Raw genomic sequence first — 18156 nt, forward strand, 5'->3', positions numbered from 1 at the left:
ATTGCACTGTGGTCAGATAATATGCATGGGATAATTTCAGTTCTTTTGCATTTAGATAGGTATGCTCTATGGCCTAGAATGTGGTCCATTTTAAAGAAAGTCCCATGTGCAGCTGTATTCTGATGTTGTGGGGTAGAACACTCTGTATACATCTACTGAGTCCATTTGTTCACAGATTTGGTTCAGATCTGGTATTTCTTTGCTGATTTTTTTTTCCAGTTGACCTATCTCTTTGTGTCAAAGGGGTGTTGAGGTCGCCTATTGCAATAGTGTTATTAATTATTTGGGTTTTCATGTTTGTTTAGGTTTGTCTTTATAGTTTGGTGCTCCAATATTTGGTGCCTACATGTTTATGATTGTTATGTCATCCTCTTGTAGTTTTCCCCTAACAGGTAGGTGGTGATCTTCTTCATCTCTTTTGATTGTTCTCAGTTTGAAGTTTACATTGGCTGCAAACATAATAGCTACACCTGCTTTTTTCTGGGTTCCTATTGCATGGAGGATTGTTTTCCAACCTTTGACTTTCACTCTATGGATTTCCTTTTGAGTAAAATGTGTTTCTTGTATATAGCATATCATTGGATTTTGTTTCTTAATCCACTCTGCCAGTCTGGTTTTTTTTTGTTTTTTGTTTTTTTTTTTGGTTTTTCTCTGGTACCAGGAACCGAACTCACGACCTTGTGCTTGCCAGGCAGGTGCTTTGCCACTGAGCTAAATCCCCAGCCCAGTCTGTTTCTTTTGACTGGTGAATTGAGGCCATTTACATTTATGGTTATAACCAATATGTGTTGACTTATCATTGTCATGTTATTTACTTGCTGTTGGTTTCCTACTTTTTCTACCTGTTTAATTTCCTACCATGCTTGAGGATTCTTTTCTATTGTTGTTGTTGAAATTTCTTTCTCTGCCTAGAATATCTTTTAGTACTCTTTGCAATGATGGTTTGGCACTCATGAAGTTCTTCAGTTGTTCTTTGCTGTGGAAATATTTTATTTCTCCATGGAATCTAAAGAAGAGTTTGGCAGGGTACATCAGTCTTGGTTAGAATCTGTTTTGTCTCAGGACCTGTAATACATCGCTCCAAGCTCTTCTTGATTGGATGGTTTGTGTTGAGAAGTCTACCGTGATTCTGATAGGCTTTCCTTTATAGGTAATCTGTTTCTTTTCTCTAGCAGCTTTTAATATTCTGCTCTTTTGCTGGAGATCTGGGAACTTGACTATTTTATGTGTGGGTGTAGTTTTATTTTGGTTGTGGTTGTTTGGAGTTCTAAATGCCTCATTTACTGCATATCAGGTTCTGTTTCCATGCTTGGGAAATTTTCTGCTATTATTTCTGCAAATATACTTTTTATGTCATTTGTGTTGCCTCCTGCTGTTTCATTGACTCCTATTAATTGTATATTATTTCTCTTTGCCTCACCTTGCAGCTGCTGAATGGATTTTTCATGGTTCCTTTTTCATTTTAAGAGATCCTTCCTTTCACAATCGCTAGATGCCATGCTGTCTTCAAAATCTGAAATTCTATCTTCTGCTTCATTCAAGCGGTTTTGGAGCTTTCAATGGAAGCTTTGATTTCTGGATGTCTTTTTCAACCTGGTTCATGAGTTCTAATTCATTCCTATATTTTTCATTTAAAATTTCCATCAGTTGCCTATGTTCATCTATTTTTTATATATTTCTTCTTTAGATGGGCTGAGCAATTCTTTCATTATTATTGTCATTTCATTTTTTGCCTGAGAGACTATTTTTGATCTGATCTCTTTGATAGCCTAATGGAGTTCTTTCTTTACTTCCATTGCAATCATTTTAGCAATTTCAGGTGTGTGTTTTACCAAGTTCTCCTATGTCAATGTCTCCTGGACTTGTTCTGAGTAGGGTGGAGCTCTGAGATTGTGTTTTAGTCTTTCATCTTGTCATGTTTGATACTGGATGTAGAAAGCTCAGTTTCTCTCTTCCCTGGCAGCTCAGCAAAAGTCACTAGTGTCCCTAGTTTTCCTGGTGGTCAGGCTTGCCCCTTAGTGTCCACTGAGATGCCCTGCTTAGTCTGGGGTTTTCCGGCAGATGGTGAAGTGTATCTAGTTCTCCCAGGTCTCAGATGCGAACCATGATGTCAGCTGATGGCAGACCATCTGATCCAGTGTCCCTTCGCAGCTCAGGGTACATGCATGCTCCAGAATCGGGTTCCACTGGTGGCACAATCCTAGACCAGTGGTCCTGTGTCCCCAGGCAGTTCAGAGTACAGGCAAAACCCAGACACGAACTGCAGGGTCAATAGTTTGTGGACCACCTGATTCTGTGTCCCCAGGCAGCTCAGGATGCACACAGGAGGTAGACGCAGGCTGCACTGGCGGTGATCATGGGCCACCTGTGTCTGTGAGCTACAGGAGGTCAGGGTGCAAGTAAAGCCCAAACCCGAACCGCGGTGCCAGCAGCTCATGGAGCACCTGCTATAGTACCTTACTTGGCGCAGGGCATGCACAGGGCATGCACAGGGAGGGCCCACATGCGAACCCCGGTGAGAGCAGTTCATAGACCTTCTGAGTGAGGATGTCCTGTCTGCACCTGGCACACAGAGAGTGGACTAGTATAGCATCTAAATCCACCTTTACTATTATAGTCCATGACCTTCTCCTTACTTTGGGATTGATGCCCACCTGACCAGATATTAACACTACTTTCTGGAAGGTTTAATGCTATCCTTCCTTGTTAGGTAATAAGCATAATGTACAGTTTCTAGTTATGTCACAACAACCATACTTTGAAATGATAATTCCAGGGTACTGTTAAATTTTTTATTTTCCATTTCTTTGCAGGCATCAATGGTTATGTTTTTGATAGCTTGCAGTTGTCCATTTGTTTGCATGAGGTGGCATACTGGTACATTCTAAGTGTTGGAGCCCAGACTGACTTCTTATCTGTCTTCTTCTCTGGATATACCTTCAAACACAAAATGGTCTACGAAGACACACTTACCTTATTCCCATTCTCAGGGGAAACTGTCTTCATGTCGATGGAAAACCCAGGTTAGTTATTTATATGAACTTTTCACTAACAGCTGTGCTTGCCTCACTAGTCATTCATATGCTCACATTTAGTTAGACGCTAAATAATTCAAATGGTTTTGATATGTGATTTTGATCATTGCAAGCCATTTTAATGATGGCACCAACTCAAATATTTAACTTAAAAATCTTTGCTCTAAAAAGGTGTCTTTTTTTGCTACCGGCCAAATTTTTAAAGTGTGTTTGCTCAACCACACTAATAAACATATATTTATACATGTAGTGAACATTAGGGAGCCAAATATATTCCTGTGTGCCTTGTGAACCATTTGTGTTGCAAGATAAATACCATCTAGAAGCTTTTGGAAAGTGCACAGTAATCTTCCTTTGCACACAAATCCTGAAACCACTCAAGGCCTTCAGAACAAATGTGATGCTCAGCTCCTCATCCTCCTTCCCCAGTAACCACTGCAAGGCTTTTTGAGACCACTATGCTTAGGTCTGACACAGACTGTGCCATAATCATACTGCATAGGAATAAATACTAGACTATTCTATGCTTCCTCGTCCCTCCCACTACCTTCATCTGGAGAATGAGGCACATAAAACCACCTGTAGATCATGGTTATTGTCCTTTTCTGAAGATAAGTCCTCATGGGAAATTTCTGGGAAATAAAAACTGATTTCATCATACTTAAGCACATGCTTACTTTCATATCAAAAAAATTATCTCACTTCAAATGATGTGTTTTTGTGGGATGTGAGTGAAGAAGAACCTGGCCGAACACTAATAACACCTTTGAAAGTATCTTGCTCATTCATGTTTGTGTTTATACATGTATTACCTGTCCCAACTAAGTTGTAAGCTCTCTGAGGGAAGAGATCTTGTCTATTTTGTTCAGCATTATGCCCCAATGTCTACAGTACTTGGTATATAGTAGATGTTTAGTAAATATCTTGAATGAATGAGATATGTGCAAAATGATTATGCATAAAGATTAAGTGGCAGCATTATTTAGAAAAGTACTAGTAAACACTTGGCAGAAAAAATAAATGTCCATCAGCAGGGGATTTAGTTAAGTGTGACTCATCTATATTATGGGTTGCTGTTCAGCCATTGAAAATAATGGAGTGGAAGAATAGCTAATGACATTGGAAATATTTACAATTGGGTATAATATAACATAACAATATAGTTGTAACTATTTAAACCAAGGAAAGAGCATGTCTATGTGTATGTGTGTATGTGTAAGCAGAGAAAAATATTAAAGCTATAAATGTTTTGAGAAACTTTAAAGATCTATAAATTCTAAAAACAAATTAAAATTCTGTTTTACATGCCTTAAGTGAAACCTTTTAATATAGCATCATTAATTACAAACCTCAAAGAAAGATCCTAGAGAACAATTCATGTGTTCATTATAGTAAATATGGTCATTTTTATGTATTTCATTGAAGTAAAATTCACATAATAGAAAGCTAGCTGTTCTTTTTTTTTATTTTAAACAGAACAAAAAAATTAAAAATGATACAGAATTTCAAAACAGATGATAGGAAATCCATAATGGTTGTTATATTGCATATAGTTATCTTCAAAATAGTTGTTCAGATTATCAGCTATTGGCATGCAAAACTGATAAAAATATTAAGTGTTAACTGTTCCTTTCACTACACCAATAAAAATTAGTAGAACAATTATCTTAGCTCTCTTGTGTGTATATATATATTTTTCCCCTTCCTTTTTTCTTTTTTTTCTCCCTTCTCTTATCCCAGTTCTTTCCTTTTGAGCAGTTTCTTTCCCTTTCACAATATCTATTGTACCTTTCAGATGTTATTTACTCTTTCAGTTTCTTACACTAGGGAGACAAGATGATGTTTACACATACGAGTCTGATTTATTTCACTTATGAGTACGGTCTCTAGTTGCATCCATTTACCTATAAAAGCCTTGAATTTATCTTTCTTTATAGCAGAGTAACAGTCCATTCTATAAAAATACCACATCTTATTTATTGGTTCCTTCTTATTTTTAAGAGTTCTTTCCTTTAATGATCACTAGCTACAATCCTGTCTTCAAGGTCTGAAAGTCTATCTTCAGTTTTGTTCAAGTGCTTTTGCTAGCTTTCAATGGAATTTTTAATTACCTAGGTGTCTCTTTGAATCTGTTTTATGTATTGAAATGCTTTCCTATATTGTTCATTCAAGGTTTCCATCATTTTTCTATGCTCCTCTAATTTTTACCTATCTGCTTTAGATACGGTGAGCAATTCTTTCATTATGGTTGCCAATTCTTTTTTTACCTGAGAGATTATTCCTGATCTGATTTTTTCTGTAGTCTGATGGAGTTGTTTCTTTATTTCAGTTGCTATCGTTTCAGAAATTTCAGGTGTGTTACTTCCAATTTCTTCTATGTTGATGTCTCCTGGACTTGTTCTGGGTGGGGTGGAGGTCTAAGATTGCATTTTGCTCCTTCGTTTTGAAATTTTCTATTTCAAAAATATTTTATTTTGTTTTTTGGGATGATCCTTGTGAGTTTTGGTAATAGGTAGCTATATCACTAATATCAAGGCATATTCAGCAATAGTCTGTACTTCAGGGATATCTTCTGTGTGTAGGAGATTCTTGGTTTGTGTCTGTCCCACGATCCTACCTTCCCAATTAATTGAGAGTGGGATGTTGGTTTCTGTTTGGCTCAGTCCCCAGTCTTTTGGTGTAGGGCTGTGGTGAGGTTATTACCCCAGAGCTTCCCAATATTGTTACACAAGGGAGAACAACTGATTACAACACCTATGACATCCTAGCTACAGTAGTACAAATAGTAATAAGCACAATTTAGAAACCATCCAACTATAGTAACTATTGATTTTGTATGTTAGACCATAGGAGCAAAGTCTACAGTTGTATAACAGAACCAATCATAAATTAGGAGTCTGTGTGCAAAGTATTTCCCCTTGTTAGAACAGATTTACCCTGGGTTCCTCTAGACAAGACAGTTGCTGTATCTTGAGCACTTTCTACACTGGCTGCCCAAACTGCCATGTAAGAGTATGGGCCAGACACGAGGGTTCCTACAGTCTGAGGCTCCCTGGATAGCAGAGGGGCGGTGGGTGCATTTTCTCTCCTCTCACATGGCTCGCCAAGGTTCCCAAGGCTCACTATCGCTCCCGCAATGATGGGAGTTGGGGCGTGGCATCTCTCATCTCCTGAGCAGCTCACTGATGCTGCCAAGGCTCACAATTGCTCCCATGATAGTGTGTGGGGGGGGTGAAGTTTCTCCCCTTCCAAACAGCTCACTGAAGCTCCCACGCTGCCAAGGCTCACAGTTGCTCCTGTGATGGTGGGGCAGCAAGGGACCGAATTTCCAGAAAACTAATTGTTGTTATCATGTAAAAGTGCACAATTAAGTAACTTCCTGGTCATTCATCATATTATATAACTATCACTAGTATTAAACCACAGAATGTTGCATCACTCACAAAAGAAACCCCATGTCCTGAAGAAATCACTTCCCACTCTCTCTTCTCCTGGCCCCTGGCAACCATTGATCTAATTTCTGTCTCTACAAATTTGTAAATTCTAGATATTTTAAATGGAGTCATACAGTATTAGTTCTTTTGTGTCTGGCTTATCACATGTAGCATAATATTTTGAAATCTTATTCATGGTGTATAATGTATCAGTACATCATCCTGGATATTTTTAAGCTTTTCTCATTATTTTGGTTTTCAGCAGTTTTAATATGATATGTCTAAGCTACAGTACTGTGTGCATGCATATTTACTTTGGTATTCTCTCCTTGTCTTCAATATGATTTGGTGTCTCATTAATTTGGGGAACTATTTATCATCTGCCTCTTCAGCTATTTTCTCTGATTCTTGTTCTCTCTTTTCCTTCTGGATTACAAGTGCACCTAGTATAAGCTGTTTGATATTGCCACACAGTGCTTGGGTATGCTGTTCTGATTGGTTTGGAAATCTGTCTTTCTCACTGTCTTTCCTCATATTGTTCAGTTTGGTTAACTTCTATTGATGTATTTTCATTTCAATAGTTCTTTCTTGGGCTGTGTTTAAACAACCCATGAACTCATAGATCAAGTACAGTTCATATGTGGATTACTTGTGCTTTTTTGTGGTACTAGAGATGGAATCCAGGGCCTTGCAATGCTAGACAGTGCTCTACCATTAAGCTACAATCCCAGGCCTCTTTATTTTGAGACGGAGTCTTGTTAAGTTGCCCAAACTGGCCTCAAATTTGTGATCCTCCTGCCTCAGCCTCTAGAGCAGCTAGAATTACAGGCATGTGCCATTATACCTAGCTTTAGTTGTACTTTTGAGGTAATGTAAGGTCACAAATGTTTACTTCTGTATTTTTCCAAGAGTTTCATAGTCTTAGCTATTACATTTATGTCTATGATCCAGTACAAGTTAATTTTTGTGTATGATGTGAAGAAAGAGTCTAATTTTCTTCTGGCCTTTCTTTGCATGTAGGTATCCAATTGTCCTAGCACCATTTCTTAAAAAGATGATTCTTTCCCTGAAATTGTGATACCCTAATTGAAAATCAATTATCCCTAAATTTCAACATTTACTTCTGGACTCTTGATTCTGTTCCATTGATCTACATATTCTCTAAATTCTTATAATTCTATTACATTCTTGTTTCTTTAAGATATGCTCATTTCATTAATTTGATTAAAATTATGGAGATGCATTTGGTTACAAGCTTCATCTGCTCCCTGGCAACATTTTATTCTAATTGGTGTTTTTCTTTCTGTTTTTGTTGTTCCATTCTCTTTGCTGAGGTGAATTCCTTCTAAATAAGCTTTTTGCAGAATGTTTATATGCACATGGCAGTGAGGCATCAGGAGTGAATTTCAGGCTAGCAGGAATTCTCTTTATTACAGAAGATTGATTCTATATGTGAATTTTTGGGATAACTTCTGTCCAGTACATTGAGATCAAGATTGTAGGATTATTTTCTTTTCTTTTAAAGAGAAAAAAATAACAATAAAACAGTTTCAAAACAGGCTAGTAGGAGAGCAGCAATAATTCATACATCGCATATTATTATATTCATAATAGTTGCTAAGAGAACAAGATATAGGCCTGAAATACTGTCCAAATAATTTTAGCACAGACCTTTCTTTTCAGTTAATACAGGGCTATTTCCATTTCAGGAAATCTTTCCCCCATCCTCTGTTTACAAAGCAAGCTTGTACTGCAAAAGTGTCCCATGTTTCCCACCTTTTGAGACTTGTGTTGAAAGAAGTCCAACAAATCCACTGATGCCAGCCTGTATTAAGTAACCCTATTGCTGATGTGAATGGCTGGTGCTTAATATCAAAGTGTGATCCTTATTCTGGAAAAGTAGTTTTCCTGGGCTTTTCTGAAACCCAAAGGTAGCCAGTCTTTATGTCTTTGGATGCCTCCTTGACATTAATTGCCCTTATTCTTTGTGTTTTCATAGCTTCAGATATTTATTGGATTAACTAGAGTTTCTGTTCTGTCTTTGATACACTGGAGTGATTTCTGAAAGAAGTAGACATAAATGCCAGGCTTTTCTATACTATGTTAAAAGCTTTAACATGTTTATCATGTTTAAGATGTCATGTTTTGAAGCTTTGTGAAAGGCACAGTGAGTAATCATGTACCTCAGGAATAGCAAACTATGGCCTATGGATAGTCTGGCCTACTACCTGTTTTTGCAAATAAAGTTTTATTGAAACATGCCTATTAAAAACTGGTCACCTTCTATTATGTATCATTTCCTTATAATTCTTTCCTTTCATTTCTTCCAGTCGAATTACCATTTAACTTTGTGTACATCCTTTGTTGCCTTAAATTATGGAAGCTGCATCTTCTTGTGTTTGTTTTAGTATGCCAAGCTTTTTGTTCCCACTTTTCTCTGGAATCTAGAGTTGATTACTTTCCTTTGAGTTTTGTGACTTTTGTTTCCTTCTTGTTCTGCAATAGTTTTATAGATTGTATTCTTGTTTATTTCTTTTATCTTCAAAAAGTACAAATACGTCCTAAAAACTGTTAACAGAGAAGATGCTTAACTTGCTCTTAGCCTTTCATTGCACTTGGTGGGTGCTGAATTCTCTTCTCAACTTAACAACTAGAATAAAGTTTAAGGTAAACTAATCCCAGACCAATTTCTAGTTTCTACAGATATTTTATCTCTCTTCTACTATGATGCAAAACTATGTTGGGGCAGAGTTGACTAGAATTGGAACCCATGTTAATTTAATTAAGGTTTTTGACCCTTGAAGTTCCACTGCTGTAACTGAGATCATACTAATTCCTTTTATTTCCTGAGGAAAGTAGTAATTAGGTGAGAAAACAGGAAATGGACCCCAATAAATAGGTATGGAATGACATAAACCAAACTGATAACACACCTTCACTCTGATAGGCCCCTAGAGTTTGGAATGGTAATCAGGAGCGACTTTAGTTATAGCCACATTAGTTGAGCCAGATGTGATTGTGTGCTCCTGTAATCACAGCACTCAGGAGGCTGAGGCAGGAGGATCACTGCATGTTTAAGGTCAGTTTGGCTATATAGTGAGTTCAAGGACAGTCTGAACTGCATAGTGAGACCTTGTCTCAAAAAAAAGTTGGCTGAATTTTTGTGACAATATCATCTGCTTGTATCACTTGTGTGACTACAAATAAATTTAAGACATTATAGTTCATTCATAAATTTCAACCCAAGAGATTACAGAATAGATTCTTTCATTAAAAAATTAATAAAATTAGATAACCAAATAAAATGTAAGAAATTTTTATATCCAAAATGTGAAATAAGAAAGGCGATATAATCACAGGTACAAAGAAAATTAAAAGAATTATAATTTCCACTGGGCATGGTGGCACATGCCTGTAATCCCAGCACTCGGGAGGCTGAGGCAGGAGGATTGTGAGTTTCAGACTAGCCTGGGCTATAACGTGAGCTCAAGGCTAGCCTGAACTGCATCGTGAGACCCTGTCTCAAAAAGACCAAAAATAATTATAATTTTCTCAGTGACACTTCAGCTACTGATCTCCTCAAATTCTTCACATTGGCCAAGATTAGGACTCTGTCAGCACTACAAATGGACTAGTCTCCCTGCCTCTGAGATCTAATGTGAATTTGAGGGTGGGGCAGGGTACAATGCTATTGTCTGACTATGCTACAGTGTGGACTGATTCTGTCTAAACCTGTGGTTTAGTTATTGGGTGGGGACTTTCCTTCACAGTATCTGAGGATAAGTACCTGGTTTCTGATTTCTGTGTCTTACTGATACTCCTTTGTGATGGTAGTGAACATTCTGCAATCACTTTCTGAGAATCCCTGCATTAGAGAGAGATTTTCTGTATCCTTGAACATTAGAAAATATTTTTATTCTCCTTTTACTTTTTATTGAAAATTTGACTGCACACAGAACAATTCAATGTGCAATTATTCCAAAATGTGTTTGATAATAGAAACTTTTTTATGAGCACCCCATTATCTCCCATGGCTCTGTGGAATATGCTTTTCATAAACACTTCCCTTCGAGTTAAAGCCAGATGGAATTAATGTCTTACCTACAAATGTTGTGTGAGATGAATAAGGTGCATGATGGGTAGCTTAGTAAATGTATGTTTTGTCCTTTATAAAAAGCACCTACTTTACTATCATCTAAGTGCTTATTATTAACTCATTGAATTCCTTCATTCAGCCAGTCTTGCCCATGATAGACATTAAATATAGCTAGCACCATGGTCAGATAAGTGTTGTTCCCTTGTGCTCACTTATCTTACTAAGTCATGACAATGTATTAGTCAGTTTTTCATCACTGTAACAAAATACACAAGTCAAGCTCTCCATGAAGAAAAAGTTTATTTAGTATCATGTTAATATTATCCCCTAGTTGTTGAGGACTGATCAGGTCTGCAATATCCCAAGTGAGTGGATGCCAAAGGCTTAAATAAATGAGACAAATGAAATGATTTCAGGGCTCCAGGAGGATCAAAAACCCTCTCATAGAATTCAAAATTCTCTGGGTTAAGACCAAGAACTTCTCTAGGCAGCCCATATTTATTGTGTTATCAAACAAAGGAGGGGAATGCTGAAGAAAATGTAGGAATCTTGGCAGGACTTGGGAATTCCTCTAAGGACTTCTCCAAGTAATACATTATATTAATTTAGGAGAACTCTGTTATCTCCAGGAAGGCCTTTACAGCAGGAGTGAGATGCCTGCAGCTAGTCTCCTTGTAGTTAATTGGTGTTGGAGCCAAACGTCCTCAGCTCTGGCCTTATCTTGTCCTTTGAGGTGTCCCAACTTCACAGGCCAATACAGGCCTCAAAGGGGACCAGTGACTCATAGAGGTTCACTTACTATGAGTCCACTGTCCATCTGCAGACAAGGGGGCTAGGCCTTGGACAGGCTCACAAGTAAACATGGAAAGCCAATTGATTAATTTAAATCCTGCTCAGAGCCACTTTGTAGTAATCTCCATCAATTTAGCTCACAAATTTGTATGCTAAAATCCAAGTAATGTCCGGCTAGGACTCCATGACAAATGGTGAATGGTAGAGCACATGCAGGGGAAGGATCACATCTCAAGCCAGAAAATAGAGAGCTGGGTGGGGCCAGACTCAGCCTTTCATTATAAGCCTATTTTGAGAACTACTAAGAGGTCACATGAGCACTGCCTTAGTCTTTTCTGAGGGTGTGCCCTTAATGACCTGAGGACCTCTTACTAAGTCTCACCACTTAAATTTTCCACCACTCCCAGTAGCAGCAATCTGGGGACCCTTAAAGTAACTCAAAGCCAGGCTTTAATATGTGGGCCTTTGGGAAACAAACAACATTCAAATCATAACACATTATGTTATGTGCCAGAGAGCTATACGACTTTTTCAAAGTCATACATCTGGTAAACGGTAGAGCTATGATTTGAACCCAGGCAATCTGAGTCTATAACCTGTTGTTATATAGCAATAAAACCTAGCCTGTATAAAAACTTTACTGAATTGAATAACCGTCATTATCATTCTCCATTTTGATTCCGATATTGTTTCACTTTTTACTCACAGCCCTTTCTTGTGATCACAAACAGGGATAACACAAGCGTAGCAATCCTAAAACTGCTTTTAGCACCACTGTTGGATTGTTACATATGTTGGGAATTTAACCCAGCGATCTGCATTACAATGATCTTGACTAGTATTTTCTCATTTATCTAGAATGGGAGATAACCTCTAACACAGAACTTCCTTAGAGCCTGGGTTATGAGTAACCAGAGTCTTATTCTTTCTCATTTCCAGGTCTGTGGGTTCTGGGGTGCCACCACTCAGACTTTCGGAACAGAGGCATGACAGCCTTACTGAAGGTTTCTAGCTGTGGCCGGAGCACTGGTGACGATTATGAGGACATATATGAAGATATTCCAACATACTTCCTGAGTGAAAACCATATCATTGAACCCAGAAGCTTCTCCCAAAATTCAAGGCACCCTAGCACCAGGCAAAAGCAATTCAAAGCTACCACAATTCCAGAAAATGACGTAAAGATGACTGATCCTCACTTTGGGGAGGGAACAGGGATCGATAAAGTACACAATGTCTTCTACACTGATTTGTCAATGCTCTTGGGACAGAGTCCAACTCCACATGGGCTACCCTTATCTGATCTCCCAAAAGCCACATATGAGGCTCTTCCTGGTGATCATTTACCTGGAGCAGTAAATAATAATGGAGGCCCATCTAACATGGTACAATTCATGCCAGAGGTCTATCAGAGTGGAGATACAGTATTTACTCCTGAACCAAGCCTTCAATTAAGATTGAATGAGAATTGGGGGACAACTGTGCCGGTAGAGTTGAAGAAACTTGATTTAAAAGTTTCTAGCTCACCAAATAATTTAATGGTTTCACCAACAATTCTATCAGACAACTTGGCAGCAGGTTCTGAAGAGACAAGTTCCTTAGGATCCCCAAATATGCCAGTTAGTCATCAATTGAGCACCAGTGTATTTGGCAAAAAGTCACTTCCACTTATAGGGTCTGGTAGTGAAAGAAATAATGAATCCAACTTGTTAGAAGGAACATTAGTGAATACTCAAGAGAATTCACTGGGAAAAAATATATTATCAATGGAGAGTGATATATCACTGGAAGAGAAAATAGCTCATGGACCTGCTTTGTTGACCAAAGCTAATATTTTATTCAAAGTTAACCTCTCTTTGATAAAGACAAGCAAGACATCTAATTATTCAATAACTAACAGAAAAACTCACGTTGATAGACCAACATTACTAATGGAGAATAGTACATCGGTCTGGCAAGATACTATATTAGATAGAGATACTGAGTTTCAAAAAATGATATTGTCAGTGAACAATGAAGTGCTTATGGACAAAAATACTACAGCTCTGGGGCTAAATAAAACTACTTCATCAAAAAATGTGGAAATAGTTGCTCCAAAACAAGCAGGTCTTGTGCCATCAGATAAAGAAAACCCAGCTATGTCATTTTTCAAGATGTTATTCTTGCCAGAGTCAACAAATTGGAAAAAAGAGACCAATGGAAAGAATTCCCTAAACTCTGGGCAAGGGCCTAGTCCGAAGCAATTAATATCCTTAGGGTCAGAAAAGCCTCGAGAAGATCAGAATTTCTTGTCAGACAAGAATAAAGTGGTAGTAGAAGAGGATGCGTTTACAAAGGACACAGAATCTAAAGAGCTTATTCCAAACAATGGGAGCATATTTTTTACTAACAGGGCTACTGTAAAAGAAAATGATACACACAATCAAGAAAAACCAATTCAGGAAGAGATAAAAAGGAAGGAAGTATCAACCCAAGACAATGTAGCTTTGCCTCAGGTGTACACAGTGACTGACGTTAAGAATTTCCTGAAGAAACTTTTCTTACTGAACACTAGACAAAACATAAGTTTAGATGAGGGAACATATGCACCAACACTTCCAGACACCAAATTATTAAATGATTCAACAAATAGGGCAAAGATTCACGTGGCTCATCTCTCAAAAGCCAGGGGAGAAGAGGAAATACACCAAGAAAGCTTGGGAAATCAAGCCAAACAAATGGTTGACGAATATCTAAGTACCATAGAGGTGTTTCCTAATCCAAGCCAGAACATTACTGCCCAACGCGGTAAGCGTTCTTTGAAACAGTTGATATTGCCACCAGAAGAAACAGAGGTTGAAAGGGGGCTAATTGTGGATGATACCTCAACACAAGTGTCCAAAAACATGAACTATTTGACCCGGACAGATTACAAGGAGAAAGGAGGAAAGGCCCTTACTCGGTCTCCTTTCTCAAAGTCTCCTATGAGGAATCGTAGCATCCCTCAGATGAAGAGCTCTGCATCACCCACTGCAGAGATATCAGCATCTGCAGTCATTCGACCTACAGATCTGACACGGTTCTCATCTCAAAGCAGCTCTTCTCATTTTCTAGCATCAGCCTATAGTTACAGCTTTACGGCAAGAAGTCCAACAGCCCAAGAAGACAGTCACTTCTTACAAGCACCCAAAATAAATAACCTTTCTTTAGCCATCCTACCCTTGGAGGTAATTGGCAATCAAGAAAAGGTTGGCTTCCTGGGGACAAGTGCCACAAACTCAGTTGCATACAAGAAACTGGGCAACACTGTTCTCTTGAAACCAGTCTTGTCCAAAACATCTGGCAAAGTTGAATTTCTTTCTAAAGTTCCCATTCATCGGGAAGACCTTCTACTTACAGAAGCTATCCATGAGTCTCCTGTTTACCTGGATCACATGGAAGAGATTCTCCTTCAGAAAACAGCAGGAACTACACAATGGAATAAGACAGATGGACCTGGAAAAGTGCCCATTCTGAAAGGTGCAACAGAACCCTCTGAAAAGATGAACTCCAAGCTGCTGGGTCCTCTTGCTTTAGGGAATCAATATACTACTCAGATACCAAAAGATAAGTGGAGATCCCAAGAACAGTCACCAAAAAATACAGTTTTAAAGATGAAGGACACTGTTTTGTCTCTGAACCCTGATGAAAGCAATTGTACAACAGTAGCAATAAATGATGGGCAAAACAGGCTCCAAGGAGAAGCCACTTGGGCAAATCAAGGAGGGACTGGAAAATTGTGCTCTCCAAACCCACGTGTCTTGAAGCGTCATCTAAGGGAAATAACCCCTGCTACTCTTCACGCAGAACAAGAAGACATTTACTATGATGATGTCATCTCAAGTGAAAGCAAGAGAGAAGATTTTGAGATTTATGGTGAGGATGAAAACCAGGGTCTCCGCAGCTTTCAAAAGAGAACACGACACTATTTTATTGCAGCGGTGGAGCGGCTCTGGGACTATGGGATGAGTAGGGTTCCCAGTTTCCTAAGAAACAGGTATGACTCCACTGGTTATTCCTTTGTCTTGCTATTGTGACTTTGAACTTTACCAGGTGCTGAAATAGTAGGTTCTCGGACTTCCTTTCTTTTTTTTTTTTTTTTTGGTTTTTGTTTTTTCTCCGGTACCGGGAACCTAACTCAGGACCTTGCGCTTGCCAGGCAGGCGCTCTGCCACTGAGCTAAATCCCCAGCCCCGGACTTCCTTTCAAAAGCAATCTCTGGGGGGCTGGGGATTTAGCTCAGCGGCAAAGCGCCTGCCTGGCAAGCGCAAGGTCCTGAGTTCGGTTCCCGGTACCGGAGAAAAACAAACAAACAAACAAAAAAGCAATCTCTGGACTCTCACTTCAGCAGGTGGCAAAGTCTAGCTGAAGCTGAGGAGTAAGTGGGAGATTAGATGATAACGTCAACAGCAAGAGTGAGCAGATGGTAAAGCGAGACGTCAAGAAATTCTTACTCTGGTGGCAGGGAAAGGAGAGAGGTTTTGAAGAGGGTACAGGAGTCATGGTCAAGAAGCTGCAGTGGGGTAGAAAGTCAGCCTCATCTCTCCAACCTCTGAGCTGCAGGAGAAAGCAGATTCTTGTGGAAGAGCCCTGAGAGAGGTATGCGGAAGAAGTGTGTGGTGAAGAGGTTAAAGATGTGGGGAGAGTTTTTCCCAGAGTACGGGGGATTCTGCAGACAAGATGGGCTGCTTTGAGTTTTAGGGGATCAGAGGAGGTTGGACAGGAGAGAGAAAGCACAGTCACATTTGGAAGACAAACATAATCAGTCAGTGAACAAATATTTGTGGAACGTATTATGTACAATGGAAAGGGCTCTTGCCCTTCTCTAGGACCTGTCTTATCTGACTGTTGCCCAGGACTACCGCTTCACTTCTCTTCCATGCACTCTCACCCTGAATTCTTCACTGTACTCATCGTGCTTGCCCCTTTTGTTCTTCGAAGCTGCTGAGCTCATTCTGCTTTTGATGCCTTTGCATTGTTTCCTCTGTTGCGAAGCTTCATCAGTTGGCCCTTTATCACCATCATTCAGAGCTCGGCTCCTCACAGAGGATTTCTCCAGCCACCACAGCTAAAGTAACACCCTTAGTCACTACCACATTATTGTGTTTTATCTCCTGAAGAGCACCACTGAAATCCTCTGTTTCTACTGATTTGTTCTCTTTTGTGCTGCACTCCAGCGTCTACACTCTCACTCTTAGCTGATGCTGTGCAGTGAACAGGTTACCAACACATTTAGTGACCTCTGTACCCACACACTTGCCTAACACGCACAAAACCCAGGGCTCAATCCCCATCACAGCCAAGTGACCAGCACCATCACAAATAAATAAATAAGTAAATGTGGGCCTGTCAAAGAGGTTCACTGTGGCAACATGGTGGACAAGTTTGCTAGATAGAATACTAGAACTTGGCAGTTATTTTATTTCAGGGACTGAAATATATCATTCCATGTCCTCTAGATCTGTAAAGTTTCTTCTGATAAATATGAAGTTATAGATTTTAGATCTAAAATATCCCTGTTATAGTTTTCATCTAAAATTACACCCAAAGGTATAATATGTTCAAAGTCATGGGGGTGCTAAACTCATCAGTAGATTCGTCCATTGCTGAATTCCTAGCTGAGTGTGCTGTTCCAGAGGCGAGGCCTGGTTAGAAGGGGTTTGCCAATGGAGATGTGGCCCAGAAAGGGTATATTCTGGTCCCTGGCTCCTCTCTTCTCACTTTCCTTCTTGCCCGCCATGGTTTGTGCAATTTTCCCCTTGCAGGTCCTTTTGCCATACTGTTTCTGCCTGGGAGCCAGCCAAGCATGTGTAGACTGAACCTTGTTAAACGATGAGCTAAGATGAACCCCTCTTCTTTAAAGTTGATGGTGCTGAGTATTTTGTCTCAGTGACATGATAGTAACTAATACATTGCTTTAATGAGTGACTTGACATTTCTCTTTTTCAGCTTTCAATATTCTTTCCTTCTTCTGTTTTTTTTCTTGTTTTTTTTTGTTTTTTTTCTCCGGTACCGGGAACCGAACTCACGACCTTGCGCTTGCCAGGCAGGCGCTTTTGCCGCTGAGCTAAATCCCCAGCCCCTCTTTCCTTCTTCTGTATGTTTTGCATTTTAACTAACGTGACGTAGAAAGATTCTTTTGTGGTCATGCCTGTTTGGGGTTCTAAATGCCTCTGACACATGAGTGTTTACATCTTTCTCAAGATTTAGGCATTTTTATGCCATTATTTCCTTGAGTAGATTTTTCTATGCCTTTAGTCTGTACCCTAGCACCCTCTTCTACAACAAACAACATGTGAGTTTGGTCTTTTAATCATGTCACTGAGTTCTTGGATTTTTTATTCATAATTTCTTTTTCTTTATTATTGTCTGAGTGTGATAATTTATCAACCTTGTCTTCAGGCCCTGAAATTCTGTCTTCTGCTTGGTCTTGTCTATTGATGAGGCTTTCCACTGAGTTTTGATTTTATGTATTGAGCATTTCCAAACTTTCTGTTTAGCTCTTTTTAAGAATGTCTATGCCTTTGTTGAATTTCTCCTTCAGATCCTGCATGATCTTCCTTAACTGACTCAGCTGCTTATTTGTATTCTATTTGAAGTCATTGATCAATCTTTTGAATTATTTGTCCAGTATTTCATCCATTTCAGTATCTTTGCATTCAGTTATTATTATTTTTTTGGTACCTGGAATCTAACTCAGGACCTTGTGCTTGCCAGGCAGGCACTGTGCTGCTGAGCTATATCACTGGCTCTGCATTCAGTTATTGATGAGTTATAAACC

The 18156-nt window shown here is 39.1% G+C and overlaps 1 protein-coding gene across 9 annotated transcripts in view; it reads left to right on the top strand.

Annotated features, from left to right (window-relative positions):
• F8 (coagulation factor VIII, procoagulant component) overlaps positions 1 to 18156 on the top strand; it is a 141416-nt gene that overhangs the window by 76060 nt on the left and 47200 nt on the right. For 7 of the 9 annotated variants that reach the window (XR_001232543.1, XM_013509994.1, XM_013509997.1 and 4 more), the window contains 2 exons: positions 2814 to 3023; positions 12297 to 15372. Coding sequence is in view for 8 of the 9 variants with exons in the window: in XM_013509994.1 (XP_013365448.1) it covers positions 2814 to 3023; positions 12297 to 15372 (3286 nt within the window). In the remaining variant the exon portion in view is untranslated. The remainder of the gene's footprint in view (positions 1 to 2813; positions 3024 to 12296; positions 15373 to 18156) is intronic. The other 2 variants (XM_013509998.1, XM_013509999.1) reach the window with 1 other exon arrangement.

The sequence above is a fragment of the Chinchilla lanigera genome, unplaced genomic scaffold (genome assembly GCF_000276665.1).
Source record: "Chinchilla lanigera isolate Chin_1 unplaced genomic scaffold, ChiLan1.0 scaffold00193, whole genome shotgun sequence".
Lineage (NCBI taxonomy): Eukaryota > Metazoa > Chordata > Mammalia > Rodentia > Chinchillidae > Chinchilla > Chinchilla lanigera.